General features: G+C 41.0%; 1 protein-coding gene across 3 annotated transcripts in view; it reads right to left on the bottom strand.

Moving 5' to 3' along the window:
* Positions 1 to 4,315: 4,315 nt before the first annotated feature.
* The window catches only part of SPTLC2 (serine palmitoyltransferase long chain base subunit 2), a 70,424-nt gene continuing 47,842 nt past the window's right edge, over positions 4,316 to 26,897 (bottom strand). For all 3 annotated transcript variants that reach the window (XM_081862038.1, XM_081862037.1, XM_081862039.1), the window contains exons 10-12: positions 11,329 to 11,464; positions 10,506 to 10,635; positions 4,316 to 6,598 (exon numbers count right to left, since the gene is read on the bottom strand). In XM_081862038.1, the coding sequence (XP_081718164.1) occupies positions 6,479 to 6,598; positions 10,506 to 10,635; positions 11,329 to 11,464 (386 nt within the window). In that variant the 3' untranslated portion in view covers positions 4,316 to 6,478. The remainder of the gene's footprint in view (positions 6,599 to 10,505; positions 10,636 to 11,328; positions 11,465 to 26,897) is intronic.

The raw sequence follows: 26,897 nt of genomic DNA, 5'->3' as shown, positions 1-26,897 counted from the left end.
AAACCCCTCGTCTCCAGCACGACAGCAGGATCCAGGGGAGGCCACGTCACCATCCTGCAAGTGTTGTTACACAACAGATGAAATATGTATGAATGGTTTTTCAAAATTTTATTCTCTTTATGCTTCCACTGCCCTTATTTTTATTCAATGCTCCACAATTGCAACCAAGGCTATTACTGCCCCCCTGGATTGTTCCAGCACCCCCCAGGGGGTAGTACTGTCCATTTTGGGAAACACTGGCCCAGAGTATTGTCAAGCATATACAGTACTCCTAATAACTTCAAGAGCAACACACTCCTCTCACAACGGCCACGTAATGTTCACTCCACACTTGCAAGCAATTCACCCTTCATTGTGGCAGCATGTAGACTTGGGAACTCCTTGCCCATTGATATTAGACAGGCCTACCTTCACCATATTGTTTTTGATGCCTGCTAAAAATTGTTTTCGTGCTGACCTGTTTTTAATGTTGGCTTTCACTGTTGCTTTTTAAAGATTCAAAAGATTGTTCTATTATGCAAACCATTTAGAGGTTGCTGTCAACTAAGCTGTATTTAAATAAACTTCGTTAAATAAAATGCTCACACAAAATATTGGTGAATTCTTTATTAAGCAGAACATAGCTAGATTTTGTCAAACAGTTTCTCTCCGCTTAACATGCATTGTTACTTAAAAGCCAATGTAGGATCTGCTTCTCTTCTTCCTCCCTACCCACATGGTACCCAACTTCGTGTTAATTGTTCAAGGTGTAAAAAAAGTCATGTCTGGAAGGGAAGTATTTTGGGGGGAGGTAATTAAAAATGTCATTTAAAATTTAATATCTACAAAAAAATCTAGGCTATATGTACATTATTACCAACAGAGGCATAGGAGCACAGTGCAATGTAAGACTTAGAACTTGTGGCTTCGAGGGCAAGTCTAGGGCTATAAAAATATGGGCCACCATTAGCTTAGAGACCAATAAATTAGCCTTGAGCTTCAGGCTCCATATAGTAGGTCCTGCCTCCACTTTCCTCCTAAATCTGACCACCTCTATAGTTGCACATAAATGCAGGAGATACTTTTAGGGCAGGGGTTGCTGAAATACTGGCCAGGGTCGGCACATTTGGCAAATGGACAACACAGGGAAGGTTTGCATATTTCAGTGCACTTTTGTTTGTGGAAAGTGTTTTGGTAGTCATGTCACTTCTTGGCACATCCCAGCTGCTCCAGAAACACACTTGCCAGCTGCCATAGATAAATAAGTTAAGTTTTCCATTAGATCATTAGCTTTACAGCAGCCCTGTAAAAAAAAAATCCATTTGATCAAGTCAAACGCAACACAGAGGGGCAAGAGTAGCTCTTAAACCCGGCATGGGCCCTTTCAACCTTTTTCACAAACAAACAGAGCTCAAAGCAGCAAATCTAAAAATCACACCATCAAATGGAGAGTAAGACCACAAGAATGCTTCATATTATAAACCTCCCAGGATGTATGTTAACAAGCAAATTTCCCACATTCGTTCTGATATGATGAAGCCAGCCCAATGTAAATCACATTAAGATTTAAATGATGGAACATTCGTTTCACCCTCAATGAGGTGACCGTCGGTATTTACTGCTTTGGGGAGAAAGTATAAGCCCCTTGATGAAATATACCAACTATCACCATGAAGGTGCATTATTTTAATCTTTTCTGTGGAAATTGTCAAGTAGATAAGTGTGTGCAAGGTAAAACATTGTGTGTGAACCTACAACTCTGGGAAACTGGGATAAGAATTAGCTGTCATCCTACACCACTTTTAGCTTGATAGACTGACCTATCTACATGTGAACAGACACTGTATCATCTTAAATTACTAAATGGAAGAGAATATCTGAAAACAATTTCTGTTCTTTGGATAAGTTTAAGTTGTGCCAAGCACCAAAACATTTTAAAGTTGGGTTTTTTAAATAAAAAAAAAGAATAGCATTAAGCCTAATTAATATTTCTCCCATTGCCCCCCAATGCAAACACAGGAAGTTTGCATCGCTACTGCAGACACTGCAGAGATTTCCACTTTCCTTTTCAGACATTAAAGTACAAAATGCACAACACAAGAAATCTCAAGCGTGCAAGTGCATCTTTCAGCATAAGCATCCTTTAAAATATCCACCAGCAGGAACCTGAGCATTTCCCAATTATGTGCATTTGGAAAAGACAAGCACTGGAAAGACAATGTCTGTTTTCTCTGCAACACGCTGTGTCACATTGACTCTAGAACCTAGACCAGAGTACAAAGAATGTGGGGAGTGGGGGGTGGAACAACCTCTCAGGAAGTACATAAGCTACATGACTCAAACCCTCATTTTCAGCAAAAATAAAAACAATTAGTTTTTGGATGGTCCCATATATTTCAAACTCTGGTCCCAAGGCAACCAGACTCACAGCAGTAGGTAGCCTTCAAAGGCTCACCCCTGTTTTAAAAGTGAGGGCAGGGGTGGATAATCACCACGGAGGGGCAGCTGAGGAAAACCACAAGTTGCCAGGTGGATACATAGCCCTGTATGTTGCAATGTGGTATTTGGGGCACGAAGGAAAACAACTGCTAAATACACCAACTATATATCTTTGCAGGCCAATGTGGATTTGACCCCTGCAATGTTTGTTCCTTTCCCCTTGCTCTCTATGCTTGCCCTTGGGGGAGAAACACCTTCCCTCCAACATATTAAGGTTCAGAGACCAAACATACCCTGCCCCCCCCCACCACCAAAAGTGATCTTTCTTGGGTATTCCAGGTCTTTCTGTTTGTACGTAAAATTCAACATGCAAGAGCATGTCAGCTGCTACTGATAATGTGGGTTTCAGAGAAGCGTAAGGTTCAAGCTCGCTTGCTCCAACACAAGCAATCTGTTATTTGGTATAGTGAGGGCTGCGATGTTTCACTGTCCCCTTCTGGATAAGCTGTCTAGATTATGAAGCCAAGCAAGTCTGGAGTGCAATCTTGATATTTTGTAATATTCTCTTTGGCAAGAAATCAGTTCTTTCAGAAGAAGACCACCCAACGTCCTGCAATAAATACAATTTTACCTGCTTTTCCCAAAGATTGATCATACAGGCAACAAACAGCCCTTTCAAAACCTAGGGAAGTTGTTGTTCATGCCCATCAGCCATATCATACCACATTGTAGGTTGAGTGTGGGAACCGTAAGAATCCCCAAACCGATGCTATAATCTTTCCTGGAATGAGACAGCATTAGAATACAAGAGACATGCTGACACTGTGTCAAATAAATCTTATGTTAAATATCGGATGCTGGATATTCTGATATATTGGTCCCACCTGATACTGGCATCCAATTCTACCAAAGGATACAAAGCAAAAGAAAAACAGCAGATGAGGCATTTGTCTCCTGCGTTTTCCTTCTTCCCTACCCATCACCCAAAGCACACACAAAAACCTTTCCTGGGGAGTATCACGTTGTCCTCCTGTACAGTTTAAGTATTCAGTTCAGCTTTCAGACATACCACCTGACCTCATTCACCCAGCTTAGTTGTCTAGTTCCCCTTGAAGATGTTACTGAAGTACTTCTGATAATGCAATCGTGGAAAATGTTAACAAAAACATGCTTAAAAATGGCCTGCATTTATTTCATACACCCGCTTTCCCCTCAAAGTAGCTTTGTATCATCCTAAGACTGTGTGTGTGCACACACATGCACATGGCAGCATTCAGAATAGTTGATTTTTTTTTTAATGAAAGCTTTTCAGCTGTTGAACTAGCAGTCTTGCCAAACTGCATCCCCTGATGTTGGGATGAAGTCAGTTGAGTGCAAGGGCAGGCAGTTCCTTAGCTGAATCCCAAGGAATGGATTTTTAAACTATTGAATCCTTATATTTGGTCCTGTCTAGGGAAGGGAAATCCAGGTCATTGTTGGAACTCCCAACTCTTATCTATCAGCATGGTCAATGGCCAGAGATAATGGATGCGGTGGCCATATAACATCTAGAGGGCCACAGGTCCCACAGCAGTCCTGGTGTAAACTAGGTTAGGGCAGCACCACTTTTATGAATGTTGGAACAAACACCAAAATATCTTATCACTGCACTTGACATGTTTGCTGCGGAAGGCACTGCCTGCAACACCAATGCTTCCTGAAACAGCTATGCATGGTGCCGCCCGTAAGCAGTTTGATACAGAAACATAGGGTTGTCATTCCCAGTACTCTCAGTAATCCTGGGCAGAAGGTCTTAGGAATTATTAGGATATATAATATTATTATATCGTGATCTGGCATTGACACAGATGGAGGATGGTGGCAGGTCCCCAAAAGAAGCATAGTTGAGATCTAGTTGAAATGAAGACCACTATTTCCAGCAAAGCCAGTTTATAGTGAACACATTTCAAGTTATTTGTGGGATACCAATAATTTAGGTGAAATAGAAACTTTTAGATGCTATTTTGACTCTTTCCCACTTCCTGTGCATTTGGCTCTTGGTGCTAAGGCCACATGGCTCAGTATATACAGCATAAAATTATTTTTTTTTTACTGTTAAGTTTCAAAATATCTAACATGTTCAACACATGATCAAAAACTCCATGCCAGCATATGACTTGGAAACACAATTGCAAAATCTTAGTTCTGCCTTTGTTTCAGGCCTTGGCAAGTGGCACTGCACAATATTAGCAACTACAATCTGTTCTTTGGTCAAGTATTATTATTCGTTAATTCTGAATCAGACTTTGGAAATCCTTGCCCTGACCTAGCCGAAGTATTTGCCTTATTGAGAGGCTAAGCAGAGGCTCTTTAAGCAAGCTGGCAGATCTTCAGCTGCTCAGAATTTTCTACTGTTACGCATAATCCTTTGCAATAATTTACTGGAAATGTACAAGTGGGGAGGTTTCCTCCATGCAAAAAGTTTAAAAAATTACGTGGTTAAAGAGTATGAAGTTGAACCATGGATACTCTGACTTCATAATGCATATGTGTGAAAACAGCACACTGCACTTCTGCCAATGAACAGCCTATATATGATTTCTAGTAAATTAAATAATAGCCATTGTAACTGAATTCACTGGAAGACATAGTCAACGGCAACTATTTTCTTAGTTTAGTATGCTTCTGAGAATCAAATTCTCCAACACAATTTTTCTAAAAAGTGAACAAGGCATATTTCTTTTTTGCTTCCAAGGCTATTCTTAAATATTTTGAGGCAAATATCCAAAGATCAAAGTATTTTCATATTGTGCTAATAAAATGGCTGCTTCCACTCGCACAAAGAAACTCACCAGACTAATAGTCTCATTCCCACCCCACACCTTTGTGTATTTGGGAATTGCTCTTGATACACAGATTGCTACAAAAGCAACTTCAAAAAAATACATACACGTTGTAATGGGATTTTGCCTTGTGCTGCCTACCTTCTGTGGCCACAGCAAACACCTAATTGTTATCAATATAGCAAGAGCAATTCAAGTATCACAAAAGGCCCTCTGAGGAGGCAGACCATCAGCATTTAGGTTTCGAAGAGCTGCATCATTAGCTCTGCCAAAAAGTAGAGCAGGAATATGTGAAAGGAGGAAAAGGAAGGTGGTTTGGAATGCTACTCCCTCCCAATCTGGTTCTTCATCTGACCACACACACACACACACACACACACCCCAGAGCTAAAGGCAAACACTCATGAATCCAACAAGCAACACGAGAACTTATCCTGGAAACTGGAATTGTGGGGACACCTTGGAGCTGAAGGAATTCTATACAGGGAAAGGGAAATGTCCAGAAAGTTCTATCCTGCTCTGAAATGTTATTTGCTACTTACTATAATGAAGGAACACTTGGAACCCAGTTTGAAATATCAAGATGGATAAAGGCCCTGGGAGGATTCCTACTTTGACCCTTAAAGAACTGACTAACAGTCCTTAAGAGGCAAGTCAACCACCACTGTAATAATAAAGACCAAAAAAAAAAAAAAAAAAAAAAAAAAAAAGCACTATGTAAAGGGACAAGGAAAAGACTTTGGTTGATTATTTCATGTTAAATATATTCAAATTAGCTAGCTGTCAATGATTTCATCAGAAGCCTTAGCTGAATAAACTGGCTGGTCTTGGACTCTCAAGGAGGTTAGACTGTAGTCATGAAAAAGGAAACGTCGTGACAGAAGCATTGCAGCATCCTTAGCAATGCCCACCTTGCAGTGCGATGGGGAACACACTCACTGCCAACAGTGGCTGCCGCGATCTCATCGTGACAAACAAATAGGGAATCAGCATTTTAAAAATGTAAGCCAAACTCCTCCCTAGGGCAAGACCTTAAAGCAATAGGAAGAAAAGCCAGGTTTTGTTTTGCTTTTCACAACACACCAGTTCTAGCTGTTGTTGCCACTTCAGTTTTGTGAGTAAGAAGTCATTCTGTTTATGCTAAGCAGTCCGTCAGTGTTTGGTTCAAGAACCTTGGTCTTTGAGCCACACAGAGTTCTGAGGAGTGTGCCTTGTCTATCAAAAGACAGGGAGAGAACTCAGTCTTCAGTCTCTTCGTATGTTGTCTCGTCAAAAGGACGGTCAAGGAGAGGTACCAGTCGATGCCGGGAGTATTTCAACTGCAAGAGGTCTCCAACTTCATATATTTCCTTTAAAGCCTGGAAAAAGAGGAATATTAGGTGCTTTTTTTTTCTTTTTTAAGGATTGCTGCATGAAGAAAAAGTGGGGAAACACAATGGCTAGGATCTAAAGAGATGTTTTGTGCTCATGCAAGGGGATTGTACTAGCACAATTGATTTCATTTACCTTTCTGCTTTAATCCATGGCTACGGAATCCGTAGCCCCCCCCCCCATCAGATCCTAGATTTAAATTCCTATCAGCTCCAGCTAGCATGGCTAAGAGTCAGGGACCAGAAGAGTGCAGTATTCCAGAAACATATGGAGGGCCACAGGTGCCCCATGCTTGCTTTCGACAGCCAATCTCATGCTCTAAACTGCTTTTGAAACTCGCTTAGTTTCAAAAGGAGATCTGCATGCAGCCCAGGGGAGCGTTTCAGGCTGAGAAAACTCAAAACTTGGCTGCTGGCCTAAGTTTTCTTCTTGGTGTTTTTTTTTTTTTTTTTTAACATTTATCTCCAATATTCTGTTTCCTCTCCCTGGAGATGGTGAGCCTTCTAGAGCAGGCTTTTTTCTTTCTGTATGGCAATAAGAACATAGCTGATGGAATAATGAAGTACTAATTCTACCATTATTGAACATAACTGCAGTTCAATCCCAAGCTGTGCCTCATTTCTTTATTAAATTATATCCTGCCCGGGTATGGAGGCTGCCTTTAGCAGTGGCGGCAGCCATGGTGGTAGTGGGAGACAAATAAACATTTTTTTTGGGGGGGGGAATTAAAAATAAATAAATTATATCCTGCCCTTTGAAGCCCAAGGCAGCATAAACAAGTGATAAAACAATAAAAGCATCTTTCAAAATAATAATAAATGAAGTGGAACCTTTACACAAAACATAATGGCAAAGGCCAATGAAGTCATTGCATTTGTAGAACAACTTGCACTCACATAGCAGAACTTCCCTGTTCTCCTCACTCTGCACCTTCCCAAAGTCTACTCTGGCAGGTCATCTAACCCTCCTGAACAGATCTGGAGAGGTACCAGAGAGCAGAAGTTCCATGATTCCTATTGATATGAAGAAAGCTAACCAGGGCTAGATTTGCATGTGTAAGGAATGTGAGCTGAGTTCAATTCTGGTACTAAGGACAATTTCCCGGGTTCAGAATGTGCCTAGAGGCACCCTTGTTCTTTAATTCTAGCAAAATTATGCCTTTTGCACCTGGCTCTGGCTGGTAGACTTGGGGGTTCTAGTAAAAAACACAGAGTGGCTCTAACAACCCGAAGCTTGCCCAACCTGGTTTATACCTGCCACTAGTTCCAATGTGGATAGAACTTAAGTTTGCTGGTTTGCAAAAGCTTCTAAAGCTCTAGTAAGGAAAAACCAGTAGACACACAAAATTTCCTCCCTAGGTCGCATACATACGTTTATCTAAAGCACAAATCCTCACCCCTTCTTTTTCCGCAACTCTCTTTTATGAAGTCCATTCTTCTCCAGGAACATTGTTTGGCAAGTGTGAGGAAATAACAAGTCTCCTGCCCTACCCACAATTCGGTAGCTCTTATCCCCACACAACCTATGTGGCCCCAATAACTGACAACAGAAAGTGAATAAATGAGTGCCATATGCCAAGAAACCTCAAGGTTTGAGAAAGCGCCCCCCCCCGCCGCCCCAAACAGAGGCCACATAAGCTCTGAATTCAAGAGGGGCGGGGGGGGGGAAGGGTAGAAATTGCCAAACACTGTCTAATTGTGAGCATATTTTAAGCACAGCTTTAGCAAAAGGCAACATGTGGAAATAATTTGAGGTTGAATTTCTGTTGAAAGAGTCCGTTAACTGTTATTCTTGAACTCAGATTTAGGATTTTATTAATTTAAAACAAAGAGAAGCATGTGACTTGCAAAGACTACAAAGGAAATGGCATGGCTGAACTCTGACTTCAGGAAAGTGTAATATATTTTTCATCACTGAAAAGAAAGCACCAGCCCACAGGGATGCAAGTTACGAGAGGCTCTGCTCTGATCCAGGGCCAAAGTATTTTCAGGCAAGCAAGTTTTATTTATATTAGAGTTATACATTGTACCAGAGAACCATTGTCCATCATGTGGGTTGATTTAATAAGGAAGCATTACAAATATCAGGTTTTTAATTTTTTTTAAGAGACCTCCACACTCAACACAGAGTAGGTAGGGAGAGAAAAGGGAAAAAATGAGAAAAGATGTGCTCTCTTCAGCCAGTAAGAGGAAGGTACATGGACCAGTTCTGTAAGGTCTCTTTTTCGCCTTAGGAAAGCTGCTCCCACTTCCTACCTGTCAGCACTTGTGATCATTTAGAAAAGACAGTTCAGATCAATGTTCCAGCCATGCTCAAAATGCGGAACATTACCTATTCTGAAGGAAGAAAGGTTCATGTTTCCATAAATCAAGCTACTTTGGTATTCTTACCAGGGATTTAAGTAAAGTGATACAGCCTTCTTCTGTTCCAGTGTGGCACTACTCAGTGAGTGCTGTCTTAGTTTCAGGAATCCCATTTCCCACCTCAGTCCCTCAGAACCACAGCCCAACCCATTCAGCAGGGTCTCTTCACCCCTTGTGGAATATTTGGAGTGGGGGGTGATGCCAAGGTGACGAGGGGTGGGAAAATCAACTTCTGTCAGTCCTGTTACATATGGTCCTCTGAATTCAATCCATTTGGAGGACAGGTAGGTTTCTGAACAGGACCACCACTTTTTAAATAAAAATACTGTAACTTTTCAAACCTATGCAAACATACTAATGTATGAAACACAGGCATATTATGTACCTATAAGGGTCTTCAGAACTTCTTTGCATGGGCTGTGTTTTTCAATGACCCCAGGTGTAACGTTGATGCATATTCCCTCACTGCATTTCTTGTTTGGCACTATACTGCTAAAGATCCTGCATAGTTGTTTTAGAAATAAAACTCACTATTTTCATATAACTGTTTAGACATTAGAATGGCCTACAACAGGCATCCTTTGCCATAAAAGGAGTGGAGCTTATTGATCTCTTACTTACTGGGTCTGTTATTACTCAACTTTCAGATTTTTGGGCACCTGAATAAATGGAGGTATGTACCCTCCAAAATCCACTTCTTGCATTAAGATTTTCTGTAACAAATTTAATAAATAATAATATAAAAAGTCATTCATTTACTCTACAAAAGTAGTACACATTCAGCTCCACTTGCTTTCATGTTCTTCTCGTTGCTAATTCTTTTAATCCTGCAAATATGCAGCACCATTTTTTATTCCTGCACATTTTTATCCCATGTATACATACAAAGGTTAGGTAAGGCACCATGCATTCAGATCAGTAACTGTAAAGTTAATCTAAATTCAAACTAACAGATGGCAATATTTTTAGAATAGTTTCTGAAGTAAAAGAGAGGGGGGGAATTCTCAGCAGTTACTAAAAATTGTAGCAGCCTTTTGGCAATACATTAAAACACAGTGATGCTGTCCATATAGTCTGGTGTGTAAACACAAAGCACAATAAATTTTAAACATATCATTTAATTGTATTTAGCTCAACATGCTTATAAGCAAATTATGCAACCTCTTTCCAAATGCAGTGTCACAAAGTCAGAAATGTTGTCTAGAACATCTTCATACAGCTCTTCTCCTGTCAATCAACAGTTTAATAATACCGTGGCTGATTCAGAACAGGGCCTCTAGCGTCATACCAAGGGTCAGAATTTCCCCCCACTTAGACTTACAAACCAAAGCAGTCTAACTTAGGTTATGCAGTGCCCCGTTGCAATCATAAGAGAATGCAGTAACTTTAAAAACACCAGAATTAGGAGAACACTGGTCCAACCTAAGCACATGTCTCGTGATGTGCTGCTCCTGACCAGAAGATTTCTTTCATACTCAACTGCTAAGACTAGTTAAAAGATGACAGAGCAGGGACAAACTTGAATACTTACAATATCAAGTATCTCTTTGGTAAGCGCTGCAGACAGACAAAATCTGGCTCTGGATTCAATGATCGGAGTGGCAGGAAAACCCACGACCACAACGGCTATGTGCCTTTTCAACATCTCTCGTCCAAATGCACTGTGAAGGAAGCAAGACAAGATTAATGAAGCAGCAGCAGCAGCAATACAAGGCCTATGCTGCTTGGAGGCGGGGTGGGGGTAGGGGGGCTTTCGTGAAGAATGCCTGGGAGGCCACTGTTCTGACTGCTTGCCTTAGAAACACACAGCGCCTGCATACAAAGGTCTCTTTTGTTCAGTCCGGAGGTGGTCTTTCTAGAAAGGTTTCACTGTATTAAGTTCACACAAAGCTGAAAGATTCTATTTGGCAGGGGCTGGTCTTTTAGCAGGCTACTTCTAAATGGATTTGTAACTTAAACTTGAAAGTATCTTTGATAGAACACAGAAACTCCAGCTTTGGAGCTCACTCACCAAGAATTCCACCACCACCCCTCCCTTGCCAATTGCTATCTGAGCAGGCAGCTTGCACTGTGCAGAAATATCCAGGAATGCTCTGTGATTCCATGCAGTGAAAAAAAACAAGGCAAGTAGGATGTGGAACTGGGCAATAATCCAGCTTCCCAAGAGTCTGGGAGTCTAACCTCCTACAGAAGTAGCTTCATATATCCCTGCTCCCATAAGTCAAATGTCAATTCCCTAACCGTTTCTTCTACTACTGCTGTAGCACCAACTATTTTGAAGGGAGTTGGGTATACATCCAATTGTTACTACTTCTGCTAGAGCTAAACGATCACTATCTCCCTATATAACCTACCCGATTTTTGCTGGCATATACAACATCAAAGGTACAACAGGTGAGTCTTCATTTCCATAGATGATGAAGCCCATTTCCTTAAGCCGTCTTCGGAAATACCTGATGTTCTCAGCCAGCTGTTGTATACGCTGCTTTCCTGAAAGGGAAAATCAAACGAATGAGGTTTTTGTACCTGATTCCAAAATCACATTTTGATGCCAACACAGGTGAAAATAGCTTGAGAAAGGTGGCACATATTTTTAAAAAAGAATTATGAAATGCTATTATCTCCTGCCTTGGAAGAGGCTTCAGTGTGGCCAAGATTATATTGACTGGAGAAACTATCCAGCCTCAGACATTAGAAGTAGAAGACATGAGTGGGAAGAGTGGAGAAATCCCTCTAATTCTCCTTCAGCAGGGACTGAAGGGGTTCAAATAACAGCTTAGAATGTAGAATCACTATCAGCCTCAGTTTCCCATCTGCCAAGTGGTTAATGGATGATGCAAGGTCTCAACTTCCAGGATATGGAAGGTTACAAATCAATCCCCATTTGGTTTATAAGATTCAGAAATTAAAATTTGAGATTTTTTATCATTAACAGCTCTTGACTATGAGACACCAAGAATATCTGTATCATAATACTAGATGGATTTCCATGCCTATGAAAAAAAGACTATGGCTTAAACATGGTTTTTGACATCTTTGGAGGACAAAGACAAAGACTTGTGTTTAACTTCACTTCATTATCCCCAGGACTTGCTGTCCTTTAGGTTCTTGAAGTGCCTGACCCAGATAGAGATAGAAAGATAGATATCTGGACAACCCCTACAGCACCTTCACCACTGATCTGTCAAGACTAATCTTGCAGCTACTTATTCAAATTATAACCAAATTTGTTGTGATGTGAAATCACTAGTATGCAACATTAGCCACATTTTCCCACAGAGAATTTCATTTGCACTTGTTGAATAAACTAACAGATAATTAATGCATGTTTCTTGGAAAAGGCTGGTATTTAAAATAATTTTGCAGCAACAGAGGATTTTCCTATAGGAAACTGATGGTAAACCTTCATATCCAGTAAATAAGTGGCAGAGAATAAGTGGTGTGTCTGCCATCCTTTTAAGATGGTAGTCCAACCCTCTCTCTAATGGCAGCAAGGACCACCCATAGGGAGCACCAGGGTTCAACGGCAACAAATACATTTCCTCTGAACTCATCAAAGCCAAGCATAAGTTGAATTCTTATTCCACAAACAAGCAAGGGAAGCCTGCAGCACCAGTGTTTTAAAGCCCAGCTAGTCCTTTGATGAGAAACTGATTTCACTGGAGGCCATTAGGGTTTAAAAGCAAAGTAATCACCCACAGAGGATAACAAGATCTTCCTCCCTCTACACTTGCAACAAGGCTTTTCAAACAGGCATCTGTTTTGTAACTATGCGACATCCCACCCTCCAATTTCTAAAGCTTGTGATTATACTACTAACGTTGCATTCTTTTCCAATGCCTATTTCTAATGTCATCTGTGAAAGGAAACGGATATTAAAAGTTTGTGCATCTGTTTTTGTTTGTGCACTGCATAATAATTCAACAGACCTTTTTAGGAGGACAAGATTAGTTTCTATGAAGTTTCAAGTGTCTGTTCCTTTACATAACACATTCAATTCACAAGAAGCTTTATTGCTGGTAAAAAGTGAAGTTTTGATGCCAAGGTACAAACATAGATTAGGTCACTAAAAGTAGATGAAAAACTTGTTTTTATATATAGTTTGCAGCCTGTTTAAGTACACAGCTCTGATTTTGAGCACCCAGCAAAAATACAAAGGTGACTGGAGGAGCTTGAAAACAAATGCTTGCTGTTTGGAGATGCTGAGGGAGTAGAGATTGCCACGCATGCACTTATAACAAGATTAACAAGCTCTGAATGAAGCACTTAAAATACTCTTCACTCTCCTTCCATGATGACAGATTGTCCACGACACCATTATGCAGAAGTGGCACTTAGCTCTGAAGCTGCCGCTTTCCTGCCCAAGGCATCCAAAGCTAAGCACTATCCCTATCAAAAATCTCATCAAGCATCTCCCAGGGTTGCTCCTAATTAGTTCACACATCGCTAGGGTTCAGGATGTACACATGCAAGGGTGTGGGAGTCTACCGTAAGCTCATGTATCATCTTCTCTCACAGTATGCAGTGCCTTTAAGGTGAACTGGACCTTACAGGGACAAAACACCTGTGCAACGGGGTATGCAAGCAAAGAGGCAGACTTGGCTAAATAAGGCTACTCATATAAGTTCCAGTTTACATTTTACAGTTTACATTAATGGTTCTATGTGGGTTGAGTACTATTGTGAATGGCGGTGTGTCAGTAGCTAAGGTTATATTTTTTCACAATCATAGCCACATTGTGTAGAGTAAATGCACTCTAAGCTGTGTTTGGTTGGATTTGGACCCAGTCTTTTACAACTTGCACTCAAACCATCCCTCATGGAGTGTCAGCTGCAACTCTCCAGTAAACCACAAATTCTATAGTTTCACTGAGTGAGAAGTGGCCATCGCAAGTGTTGGCCATCAACTAGGGAGATTCGAAATGAGATTAAACTATATATATATATATATATATATATATATATATATATTTGCTTTCGTAGATTTTCACGGGTACAGGAATGCAGGTTTTGGTGTCCTCGGGTGTCTTCCCGTGTAAAAGTTGGGGTGTCTAGGCGACGTTTCGACGAGGTCTCACTCATCATCTTCAGGCTGGTGCTTTCGGCTTCTTGTTACTGGAACAGAGCAGGATCTCAGTGTTTGAGTTCCTATAAATACTGTAGAGGGGGTGTGGTGTATAGCCTCCAATGTTCTGGGCAGAGAGGAAGTTCCCAGGCTAGTGTGCCTTTTCTTCTTTTGTTCCTTAATTACTTGAGAGATATCTTGAGTGATTTCTTGAGTGATATCCTGAGTACCACTTAGGTGGGTCATTAGGTGTGGATTAGTTGTTAAAGTCTTTGTGTCTTGACCTCTTGAACTTTGTGAAGAGTTTTCCTGAGAAGATGGCTGTACTGTACTTAGTTGTGCTCTGGCTTGGCTTCGTGTATAGGGGCGAGCTGTGGTTTTGTGGCTTGTGTCAGCCAGATCTGTGTAGGGATTGCAGGGGGGTGCAGCATCCGGAGGTGCCACCATGGATTGGCTACTGGATGGTGTCTGTAATTCATCTGTGGAGAGGGTCTGGGTTTGGGTCTGGTGTGGTTGATTGGTGTTGGCGTTCTGTGTGCCTCTGGATCTGGTGTCAGTTTTTGTGGATGCTGCACCCCCCTGCAATCCCTACACAGATCTGGCTGACACAAGCCACAAAACCACAGCTCGCCCCTATACACGAAGCCAAGCCAGAGCACAACTAAGTACAGTACAGCCATCTTCTCAGGAAAACTCTTCACAAAGTTCAAGAGGTCAAGACACAAAGACTTTAACAACTAATCCACACCTAATGACCCACCTAAGTGGTACTCAGGATATCACTCAAGAAATCACTCAAGATATCTCTCAAGTAATTAAGGAACAAAAGAAGAAAAGGCACACTAGCCTGGGAACTTCCTCTCTGCCCAGAACATTGGAGGCTATACACCACACCCCCTCTACAGTATTTATAGGAACTCAAACACTGAGATCCTGCTCTGTTCCAGTAACAAGAAGCCGAAAGCACCAGCCTGAAGATGATGAGTGAGACCTCGTCGAAACGTCGCCTAGACACCCCAACTTTTACACGGGAAGACACCCGAGGACACCAAAACCTGCATATATATATATATATATATATATGCAGGTTTTGGTGTCCTCGGGTGTCTTCCCGTGTAAAAGTTGGGGTGTAACGTCGCCTAGACACCCCAACTTTTACACGGGAAGACACCCGAGGACACCAAAACCTGCATTCCTGTACCCGTGAAAATCTACGAAAGCATATATATATATATATATATATATATATATATATATATATATATGAGAAACAATATGCCTACAAATGCCAGTTGCTTTGGATCGTAAGTGGGAGAGTGGTATTGAACACATGCCCTGTTGGTGGGATTCCCAGAGACATCTGCACTTTATGGTGAAAGGTAGGTAAGAAATCTTATTTAAAAGAATAAGAAGGCCAGTGAGCTTGAACTTCCCACTACGGCTTTAAAAGCATCTTATTCACTCTTAAGAGCCAAAGCAGCTTCTGCTTGTGACAAGTACAATGAAGTTGACTTTCACCACATCTTCAATTTCCAGGCAATTGTAGCATTATATAAAAACACTCTAAAACAGCATTTGGTTGCAAATAGTAGCAAGGGCCATGAAAATAAAGGGGGGGGGGCCGCCTTCCATTATTCCGTTTCAAATTTAAAAACAACACTGCGACTAAGTATAATAGACATTTAGAACTTGCCATTAAATTCAGAGGATTTATATTCACAGCAGTATTATTAAGTATTAATGCAAACATAAATCTGTCAAACATGATAAACTCTAGTCGAAACAAAATAAAAAAATTCCTTCCAGTAGCACCTTAGAGACCAACTAAGTTTGTTATTGGTATGAGCTTTTGTGCGCATGCACACCTGGTATCTGAAGAAGTGTGCATGCACACAAAAACTCATACCAATAACAAACTTAGTTGGTCTCTAAGGTGCTACTAGAAGGAATTTTTTTATTTTATTTCGACTACAGAAGACCAACACAGCTACCTACCTGTAATGATAAACCCTAAACAGTGAACAGCAAGTTTCCATTTAAGAAGCATTGCTGTGAATGTTCCAAGTACTATTCTACAAGTATGAAACCACCACTTGCAATATCCCCGGTTTCAAGAACCAGACTAGTTAAGAAGTATTATCTCCATTTTATGGGAGTTTAACCATGTTGCCATTAAGTGGAATACATATCAGTTTTTTGGCTTGAAACCAGCCAAAGGTCTGGCAATCCCGTGACATTTCCTGCTCCTGGAAGCTAGACAAATTGCACCAATTCCCTCTCCCACAGTCTCCTGTGCCACCATCCACACTGATGGAAGATATTCCCCACCCCACCCCCCCAAAAAATCCCTTGAGAGAATTTTCAGGGGTTACAGAAAGCAATGAGCAAAAATGACACACAACCCATTTGTGAGCAAGAGGCTCTGAACACAGAATTACACTTATGTGATCTCTAGATTCAACACGTTTTTAGTTTGTAGGTATGGTGGCAAATTAAAAAGAATCATTATTTTAATCAATCAAAGACCCAAAATTAGTAAGAATTATTAGTGCCAACAGATGATCATATGCATGGAAAGGCCATAAGGAGCCAGATTTATGCCACATGATCAAGCAAAACAATTTTTACCTTGCATCAACTGGGCCTACTGCAGAACACTTCTATTTTCACTAGTCTAGGGACAGCACCTATTATGACAATTATTATACATATACTTTACTAAATCTAGTTAAGTTCCATTGCTAAAACCACTATGAGCTCATCCAGGTTAGGTGAACAATATTCAGTTTTGCCCATTTCCCATACAATTTCAACTTTGTGGATTTTTTTAAAATAAAAAACCCCCCTATGCACTCCAGAGGAGTTCACCTGAAAGCTCAATTGTTCCCAAAGAAAATTAAGATGTAGTGGAAACAAGGTTGTTTAATAGCACAGCCTTTTCAACAGTGTGAACTTGAAATCCAGCGTTTAATTTTTATTATGTGTGCTGTCTGTCAGGGCCAGGGGGGCTCATAAAACACTAATTTCCTGCAAATTCAAGCTTCAGGCCTCTACCACATTTGCCATTTTTAAAGTGAGTGTGTGCTGTCTTCAGTTTTACAAGTAGCTGGCCCACAGTTTAATCAGAAATTCACAATGGAATCTGGGACATTATGTAAGTACGGATCAAATAAAAGTTAATATGGATTATTACAAGAGAAGGCAAATAAGACTAGGAGAAGAAATAAGAAAAACGTTTATTCGCATTTCCACTGTAATTCTGGCCACATTCAACCTAACAAGGCTTAGGTAACTCTGGCTGCATTTATATGCTTTCCTGGCTTTGATTTGAGAGAAACTGGGGGAAATTGTTTAAACATTTATTCGGGGTGGGTGTGGAGAAGATGGCCACAATTCTTAAGGCCTGCTCCATAAAGCTGCTGGCAGTTGAATGACACTACTCTCTCTCCTCAGTTACTGGGAGAAATTGGCACATCTGCTTTTCTTGGGCTTAGTGCTGCACAAAAGACAATGGAATATAGCATGTATGGAGTCACTGACAAATCTAGCTGGAATGCAAGAGAACTGAAAGAACAATAGTGGGCTAGTCCAGGTTTGTACTCAATTTAGAGCTAGGTGGCATTGAGTGGTTATTTATTTGGTACAATTTATACCATAAAAACCTCAAATAATTACCAAGAAAACATAGGTAAAATCAGCAAAACTTTAAAAAACAAATGTATATTGCATTTCTGAGAATAACTGCCTATGTCAATAGGAAGAGTGTTTCAAAGCGCAGATGCTGCCCCACTTAAAGATCCAACTCCTCTCAAATGGACTTGCAAATTATATGACACATGTAGAAGTCAAAGTTCTGCTGGTCAAAGTGGTAGAAGAGGCACACATGGGGGAAGGCGAACCTTCAAGTAAGCTGGCCCCAAGCTATTAAGGCTTTACAGACCAACAGTAAAACTATGAACATAAAGTAACAACTCACCAGCCATTGCAAATCTTTGAGCAGAGATGTACTATGGTGATGGAATCTCATGCCTATTTAAAGCTCATCAGTATTATAGGTGAATAGTACTATCACTTTATCAAGAACTGTAATTAAAGTATTGTGGCACAAGTTCTTGGATGTGAGAAATGTTCCTGTTTATGGAGAATTCCCAAAAGACATACACATATCTTCATACACAAGTATAAACCAGTTGTGTATACAAAATATAAACAAGAAATCCTGGTGTAAGTGAATGTACTGCTTATTAGGAGTTTGGTCCATCGGGCATGGGACAAGCTTCAGCTACAACAACTAAAGGGCAGGGCGGGGCGGGGGTTCTGGCCCCAAGCACTAGATGAATTGGGAAAGAGGCAGCAGGAAACCACTTGCCAGTAGTTTTGAATCTCTTGGGGTAAAAGAAATGCCTACTCCAAGAACCAGATACTGCTCCCTGTATGACTAATACATCATGGATTCCTAAGGTTGGCTAAAAGAGCTGAGGAAGTGTATTCTGTATTTGGACTGCATTTACAACCAGATGAATAATGCTTTAGGCATGTTCTGAAAGCCAGAGGAAATGTAAGTTGGGTTTTGTGACCAAAAACCCCCTGCTCCGTATAACTCTAATTCATTTCTAACTTGGGCGTCAGAAGACAAAACTCCTTTGATGCTGCTGCAAATAGATGTGAAACTTCACTATTTGTTCAAAGAACAGAATACCGTACCCTGCCCTCACCTACAGATACACACACAGACCATGTGCCCTCCAGATCTGAACTTACTCAATGGAGAGGCCATATAGCTTTACACTCTAAAACCAGAAATCTGGCAACATCAGTGTGTTGATGGCATCTCCAAATCTTTGGAGACTCATCTGATAGCTTTACATACTTATTCAACAGGGAAACATTGACCCACACTAGAAATTGTGACAGCAGGGGCCCATTCTAAACTAGACACTTTTCAGTTTAGTTTGGCACCAAGTACTTACACAACTCCAATACTTCAAGTGTTCACACCTTTAGAAGTGAGGAAGATTGGGAAAAACCAAAACAACTTGACCTCACTCATGTGACCTCCTTGGCCCAATCAGTGAGACCTTATTGCCCTCGCCTACATGGCCTCCTTGGCTACAGGCCACCCCATCAGGTGCAAGGGTTACCAGATGCCACTGGAATACAGCATATGTGGGGACACTGGGGTGAGGTATGTGTACCTCACCTCCTCCTTACTTTCAGCCCACACATTCAGGCAAGTAACCCAACAGGGATTAGGAGAGCTCTTTACAAGTTCTCTTCTGCTGAACACAGAGCTCCACATGATGGATTACTTAACTGTGATTCTCAGAACAGTCCTGCAGAAGCACGACTGTCCAAAACTCTTCAAATCTGACCACTAGGCATGCATGTAGGACAGGCAGGTGGGATTAATATGACAAAATGGACAAAAATATTTCAACTAGATGCACAGAAACTGATCTATTTCTGTAGAAACAAGGTAGCTAAGTATATGTCCTGAACCTCTGGCACAGAACTAGAAAAAGCTTTGGAACCCATGCTCTAGCCTGAAGGAATGTATCTTGGCAACTTTGGCAGCATTTTCTTTCCAGCCAACGGCTTTGTTTCCCCTTGGTGAAATCCAAGAAACTGCAAAGGTAGCTGAAAATAGAGGCAAGTTAAGTACCAAAATGTTATAGTTCCTGTGGTTCACTAATGTTTTATGCTGGTTACGATTTACATGCTTTCCATACAACTGGCTCTGAAATCAGCAGGCACAATGCACAGTATCAGTAACATTGCATTTCATAATTGATATTATGGTATTATGACACGGTTAGCGCTGCTCTCCACATGTTGAAAGCACTGAATTTTCAAAGTCAGTTCTAAAAGCTAGCTTCCATTTCTTTTTTGACTAACCTGTGAAAATGTACTATTTATTATTAGATGGTATGATCAATAAGCTAGATTCCTCATACCTTTAATTCAGAGCGATGCAAACCCCTGATCTGCCATGCTGGAGAGGGGCCTGGATGGGACAGAGATGTTCCAGCCCTGTCTGGGTTCACTGGTGGGAGCACTCTACCAACAGGAGAGCCCCAATATGCCCCCACCCAGTCAACCAACTCTTCCTCTTGATCTCAATTATGCAGAGTTGGGAAAACTGTAACCCTCCAGCTCCCATCAACCCCGATTCAACACAGCCCAAATGGTCAGGGATTATGGAAGTCCCTATCCCTGATCTAAACCAAAGCTAGAAACTCATTAGCACACTGTGTACTTTCATACCCTTTAATCCTGCCAGTTGAAAAACTAGAAGCACTTAATCAGTTGCGTACATTTGCTATCTTATCTTTATTCTTACAGAAAGTCCTCCCTAAGCAACTAAATTACTGCCTCAATGACAGCATACAGCCAAGGAGTATGTTTCTCTGACAATACCCTCCCATTAAAGACTGTCAAAAGAAACTAACTAATGGGTTGGATGAGTCCAGTTATTTGTCAGAAATGGTGCTGGGTATGCATGCTAAGCTGTTGAGGTGCTAGCCAATGAATCTAATAGTCTGATAAAACTCAGAACTGTCAGTGTCCACCATGCATTTTCATGGCCAGAGGGAATCAAACTAGCACCTCCTCATTACAACCAAAATGCTCTTCTGAATTTCAGCACAGCTTCCAAATTTATTTTAACCTCTGGCCAATCTCCCTATACATGCCAAAATCCACAGCCACAAAAACAAGCAAAGCACTGATCAAAATAGTTTCTCTACACAACATTTTTGAAACCTATAATGAAGTATACTACTTGAATCACAAAAGTTCAAGTCCAGGACCAGATAGCATTTACTTGCAAGAAGATATGTTTTAGTACTAAACCCCCTGCAACATCCCACCTTGTGAGAACTCTTCATTTGGAACTGCCAACTGTGCTTGCAAGAGACCAATCTTACTCTGCCCATGTAGAAATTATATCCTTAAAGGAAACACACAATCCCACTTCAGTCTGGAAAGAGATCATCCATCATCTGTATTTGGACAATGCCAACAAGCTCCCCAGGCAAATGGTGCCTCTGGGGCTGGCCAGGGGGTGCTGGTTGCCAGGAACTGAATTGGCCTCTGAGTAAGCAAGCAAGTGGGCAAGGAAATCCAGTCAGCCGGTACAACAGCCCTTGCGGTTGGGAATGGACAGATAAGTCCCAGGCCCCTGCGGGGCAGTGTGAGGAGGCACCTCTCTATGGGGCAGGAGGGAGCTCAGAGACCAGGGACGGTGGCTGCCGCTGCCCAGACGACTCTCAAGGAGAGGAGAGAGGAGAGGAGGTTGAGGAAACACTCCACAAGGGAGGGTGTTCGAAAAAGGGTGAGAGGCTGCCAGATCTGCAGGCAAGGGGGTGACATAACTGGGCTCCTGAGCCCCACTGGGGTGCCGCAGAAAGAATGTAGTTGATCAAGGGAGCCATGGACTCAAAAAGGTTGAAAACGTTTACCTTATGTATACCACAGTGAGACAGTAGATAGCACTAAGTGGGATTTAAAGCGTAGGGGGTGTAAAAAAGTGGCATTTTTGCTGCACACTCTTCTTAATCAGATATTTTCTGCATAAACACTAATGTTCTGGACCTCCTCCAACCCCTGGGCCACTTTGAGAGGTTCAGCCACCTGATATTTTTATGACACCAGGTGACAACTTCAAAGTGTCTCACTGTCAGCACCACAACAAAACTTGCTTTGTCCATTTGCTGTGCCTGCAAGCAGCCTTTTTTCCTCTGCAGACCAGCAAAGGTGTCTGCAAATCATGGGTATAGCCAAGGGGGAGCAGCTGTCCCCCCTAAATCAAGTAAATAAATAAAAATACTTAACTCACCAATTGCATCACAGATAGCTTGGTTCTGCCCCCCCCCCCGAAATAAATCCTGGCTACACCCATACTGCAAAGTTTGTCAGCACTATCAGCCCATCCTGCTTGCTAAGGAATAACCAGAAATGTGCTTTAAGCTCCCAATTGTCCATTTGCATCTGTGTTTTAACTTGTTCCGCACTTAACATGAAACAGTCAAGAGTGGCCTATCCACAGATCTCCGTTCTGCTCTAGGTTTTATCATTTACAAAGGTTTACTAGACCTGGCATGTGTTGCCAAACTTAGAAAGATTCAGCACCCTGTATTAGCCACAATGTACAAAACACAGCTAAAGATGTGTACAACAGCTTTAAGCAGAAGTTTTAATAGAAATTAAATTGTTTCGCTGGTGTATAAAAATGATTCCACCCCCTTCCCTTCCTATTTCAGCTGCAGATTCAAAGCAGTGTGTGACCTCTCATGTACAATAGCCAGGCTATTTGTAATTTAATATGAGGACATCTCAGCTGTCATAACACCATGTTGATTGCTAAGCAAATCCGGCATTTGAGACGTGCCATGCGTTTATTCCTATAGACTGTGGACCAGTGCTTTCCGCTTTTATGCTAGAGTACAGCAGTTGATGCTCTGCTTATAACATAATCCTCCCCACCCCCCACACTTGCTTTAAGCTGCATGACAGATTCTTGGCAGTAGAAATACAACAGCTTTTTAACATTTTATCAGCTCATCTTCTCCTCCAAGCGGCTGTTTCCCCTAAAGTTTGCATTGATCTGGGTATCCTATTTTAAAGGGAAGTATCCATGTTAGCCAACATGTATGAGTTAACAGTAAATACTAGCCACAACATCAACTCATAGCAAAGCTTTATGCGGTGTAACTCAGTGGGACAGCTTCAGGTACTCTGCAGATGTAAAAGATGTTGTCCTACAACATTTTACTAGTCTGTGCTACTACACATCTGTCCTTTTGCTTTTAGAAGTGCTGATTGGGCTGACATTAAAGTCAAATATTTGGGATTTGAATAGTGAGTGATCCCAAAGGCCTGCTTGTTAAATTCTTTGCACTTCAGAGGGTCTCAAATTACACTGCACAATTATTAGCTTCTACAAGATTAACACCTTGAGAATATAATGTAAACACAAAACAGTAAGTAATAATGAGCAACCAGGGCCAAAGCAGCAAATGTATTAAATGCATGAACACATTTAAAACACCTTTTGTGTTATCTTTAAATAGCACCTGGGAGGCAGGGAGATACTGAACCCCTTTGTTCCCATGCTGCAGAAATCCACATCCCACTGCAGATCTGCTTTTCCTCTGGGGAGGGAAGCTTGTCCCTGGTACCAGGGGCAAAGAGAAAGAACAAGCAGGTGACAGACCAGGTCAGATGAATTTACTGACTACTAACAGAGCCTCTATGCAAAGGATGAGGGATTTTGCTTGTACTCAACTAGAAGGTTATCAAGTTCTGAACATCGGCATCAACTACAGCTCTCATACTTGTCACTGGCAAGATTAAGAAACAAACAATCTGCATCAGTATATAACTGTTGTGCTTAAACTGTGGTTCATGAACTACCAGTAGCCAGTTATGTAGCTTCTATTTGGTCCCTGAAATCATGATGAAAATAGATTTAATGCACCAGGTTCCCAAGTCTCTATTATTTGCTGCAGAAGTTTCTACTTGGTGTAGATTTAGAAACATTTAAGTGACCAAACTGCAGGAGGCAGTGGAAGACAGGAGTGCCTGGCGTGCTCTGGTCCATGGGGTCACGAAGAGTCGGACACGACTAAATGACTAAACAACAACAAATGGGAAACTCCTCACTTCTTCAGAACTGACAGTGGACATATACATATTTTTAATTGGAATGATTTGTTAACCAAGGGCAGAATCAAGTGAGAAGCAACTGTGCTGGGGGCCTTATGAATTACCTTCCGTAGAACGGCTTTTAGGTAAAAGAATGTGCTCATTCACAAAGAGCAAGTGACAAGTGATGCTCCTTGGGACAATAGTTGTTGCAACCATATGTCCTATTAGACAAACAATAATATAAAAATTGGAGAGCCTGGGGACAAAAATATGGACCAGGTAGCACACTTCTATTTAGCTTTTCTTCTGAGATCTAGTAATATTTTACAACTTCCGAAGCAATTGCCTTTGTTCACAAGACTTAAACATTTAAGAATAAATATCTTTAGATGGAACTTAATAACAAGCAATATGGGTGAAAGCATAAGCGGCTAGGAGTGTGGCACTGCAATCTCTTCAGTAACATTTTATTTTTCAAAATTCCTGCTAATACTAGAAAAGAATCTTCCAATCAACTCCTAGTCCAAGAGTGCTTGAAGCACATGCACGGCGGCTGCCTAGCCCAAACCATGGAGGAGTGTTTACTGTTACCGTAGAGAAAATTGTTTGGTCTCCTCTATAACTGAACACACAGCCAAGTCTGTACTAGCAGTGAAGCCTTTCCACCACTGACAACAACTGTCAACAATGCCTCATTACATTTTGTTGCTAAGCCTATGGGTTTTACAGGTTGGCATACAGTTCACTTGAACAGTATGCCCCCTCTTTTCAGAAGGGGAGAAAACTGGTTACGCACATTCTGTTTGATAAGGTTGCAATATTCATACAATAACTGGCATCTATTACTGCAAGAATATATATATCTCTTGCTCTGAGGTCATTAGATTTGAAGCTTCAAATTCACAAGTCAAGCTCTTTCCATTCAGTGATCTTTTCTTCATTCAGCATTCATGGAAGAAAGGATTTTGTGTGCCCTCCTACATGGCACGGTCAGATAAGCAACTTGCATTTTGTCAACATATCTAGCCACTGAAATGGCATGCCATACAAGCATACCAGAATCTGTAAAGTAATCACGGACAACACCATCTGAACCCATGCCAATGGCAGACAGATGAAACACATGAAGTGCCAGGTTTCAAAAGAAATAAAAACTTCCGAAGCAATTGCCTTTGTTCACAAGACTTAAACATTTAAGAATAAATATCTTTAGATGGAACTTAATAACAAGCAATATGGGTGAAAGCATAAGCGGCTAGGAGTGTGGCACTGCAATCTCTTCAGTAACATTTTATTTTTCAAAATTCCTGCTAATACTAGAAAAGAATCTTCCAATCAACTCCTAGTCCAAGAGTGCTTGAAGCACATGCACGGCGGCTGCCTAGCCCAAACCATGGAGGAGTGTTTACTGTTACCGTAGAGAAAATTGTTTGGTCTCCTCTATAACTGAACACACAGCCAAGTCTGTACTAGCAGTGAAGCCTTTCCACCACTGACAACAACTGTCAACAATGCCTCATTACATTTTGTTGCTAAGCCTATGGGTTTTACAGGTTGGCATACAGTTCACTTGAACAGTATGCCCCCTCTTTTCAGAAGGGGAGAAAACTGGTTACGCACATTCTGTTTGATAAGGTTGCAATATTCATACAATAACTGGCATCTATTACTGCAAGAATATATATATCTCTTGCTCTGAGGTCATTAGATTTGAAGCTTCAAATTCACAAGTCAAGCTCTTTCCATTCAGTGATCTTTTCTTCATTCAGCATTCATGGAAGAAAGGATTTTGTGTGCCCTCCTACATGGCACGGTCAGATAAGCAACTTGCATTTTGTCAACATATCTAGCCACTGAAATGGCATGCCATACAAGCATACCAGAATCTGTAAAGTAATCACGGACACCACCATCTGAACCCATGCCAATGGCAGACAGATGAAACACATGAAGTGCCAGGTTTCAAAAGAAATAAAAACTATTAGTCTTGGAAAGGGAGGAGACTAGGACTATGTCTGCTGAACTGACAGCCATGCTTTGATCTTTAAACACACACCTCAGCAGATATAGAATAAAACCCAAAATGCATTGTTCTCATACATTCAAAAGTAACTGTAAACATATAGAGAACAAGGGTTAGGGTTAGCCTTTGGGCAGTAAACATGCTCATCTCATAACCTTTTGTCCAAGCGTGCTTGTAAGTTGTATGGGTAATTCTTTTTTTTTTTATAAATATTTATTAAAGTTTTTAAATATAAATGCACAAATAATAAACAATCTTACTTCTATCACAGACATAATTTCATGACTTCTTTGGACTCCCTCGCGTCTCCCGCTCCCATTTACATCGTTAAAAGTTTTTTCCAAACAAATTATCAACTTGTTTACAATCTCATGTCCACACATTCAAATATAATCTAGCACTTCTTCCAAAAAGTTTTATATTTTCTTTAGTCTCACTTATCATCAAATTTCAAATCTAATTTAGTGGTGGCCAATTTTTTATAATCTAGCATCCTTCTTAACATTCAACCAAATTACAATGTTTTTGTAGATACTTCTTGAATTTCTCCCAGTCTTCCTCCATCTTCTCTTCTCCCAGGTCACGGATTCTGCCAGTCATCTCGGCCAGTTGCATATAGTCCATCAGTTGCATCTGCCACTCTTCCAGTGTGGGTAGATCTTGAGTTTTCCATTTTTTTGCGATGAGTATCCTTGCTGCCGTTGTTGCATACATAAAGAATGTTCGGTCCTTCTTTAACACCTTCTGGCCGACAATACCCAGAAGGAAGGCCTCTGGTTTCTTAGTGAAGGTATACTTAAATACCTTTTTCAGCTCATTATATATCATTTCCCAGAAGACCTTCACCTTAGGGCATGTCCACCAGAGGTGAAAGAATGTTCCTTCGTTTTCTTTACATTTCCAACATTTATTATCAGACAAATGGTATATTTTGGCAAGTTTAACTGGGGTCATGTACCATCTATATATCATTTTCATTACATTTTCCTTCAGAGCATTACATGCGGTGAAGTTCAGCCCAGTGGTCCACAACCTTTCCCAGTCCTCAAACATGATGTTATGCCCAATGTCCTGTGCCCATTTTATCATAGCCGATTTAACCATTTCGTCTTGTGTATTCCATTTTAACAGCAAGTTATACATTCTAGATAATACCTTAGTCTTTGGTTCTAACAATTCAGTTTCTAA

Source organism: Podarcis erhardii (assembly GCF_964252035.2).
Source record: "Podarcis erhardii genome assembly, chromosome: 1".
NCBI lineage: Eukaryota > Metazoa > Chordata > Lepidosauria > Squamata > Lacertidae > Podarcis > Podarcis erhardii.
Note: the sequence above shows the minus strand (reverse complement) of the source record. Positions and strands in the feature narration are given on the sequence as shown.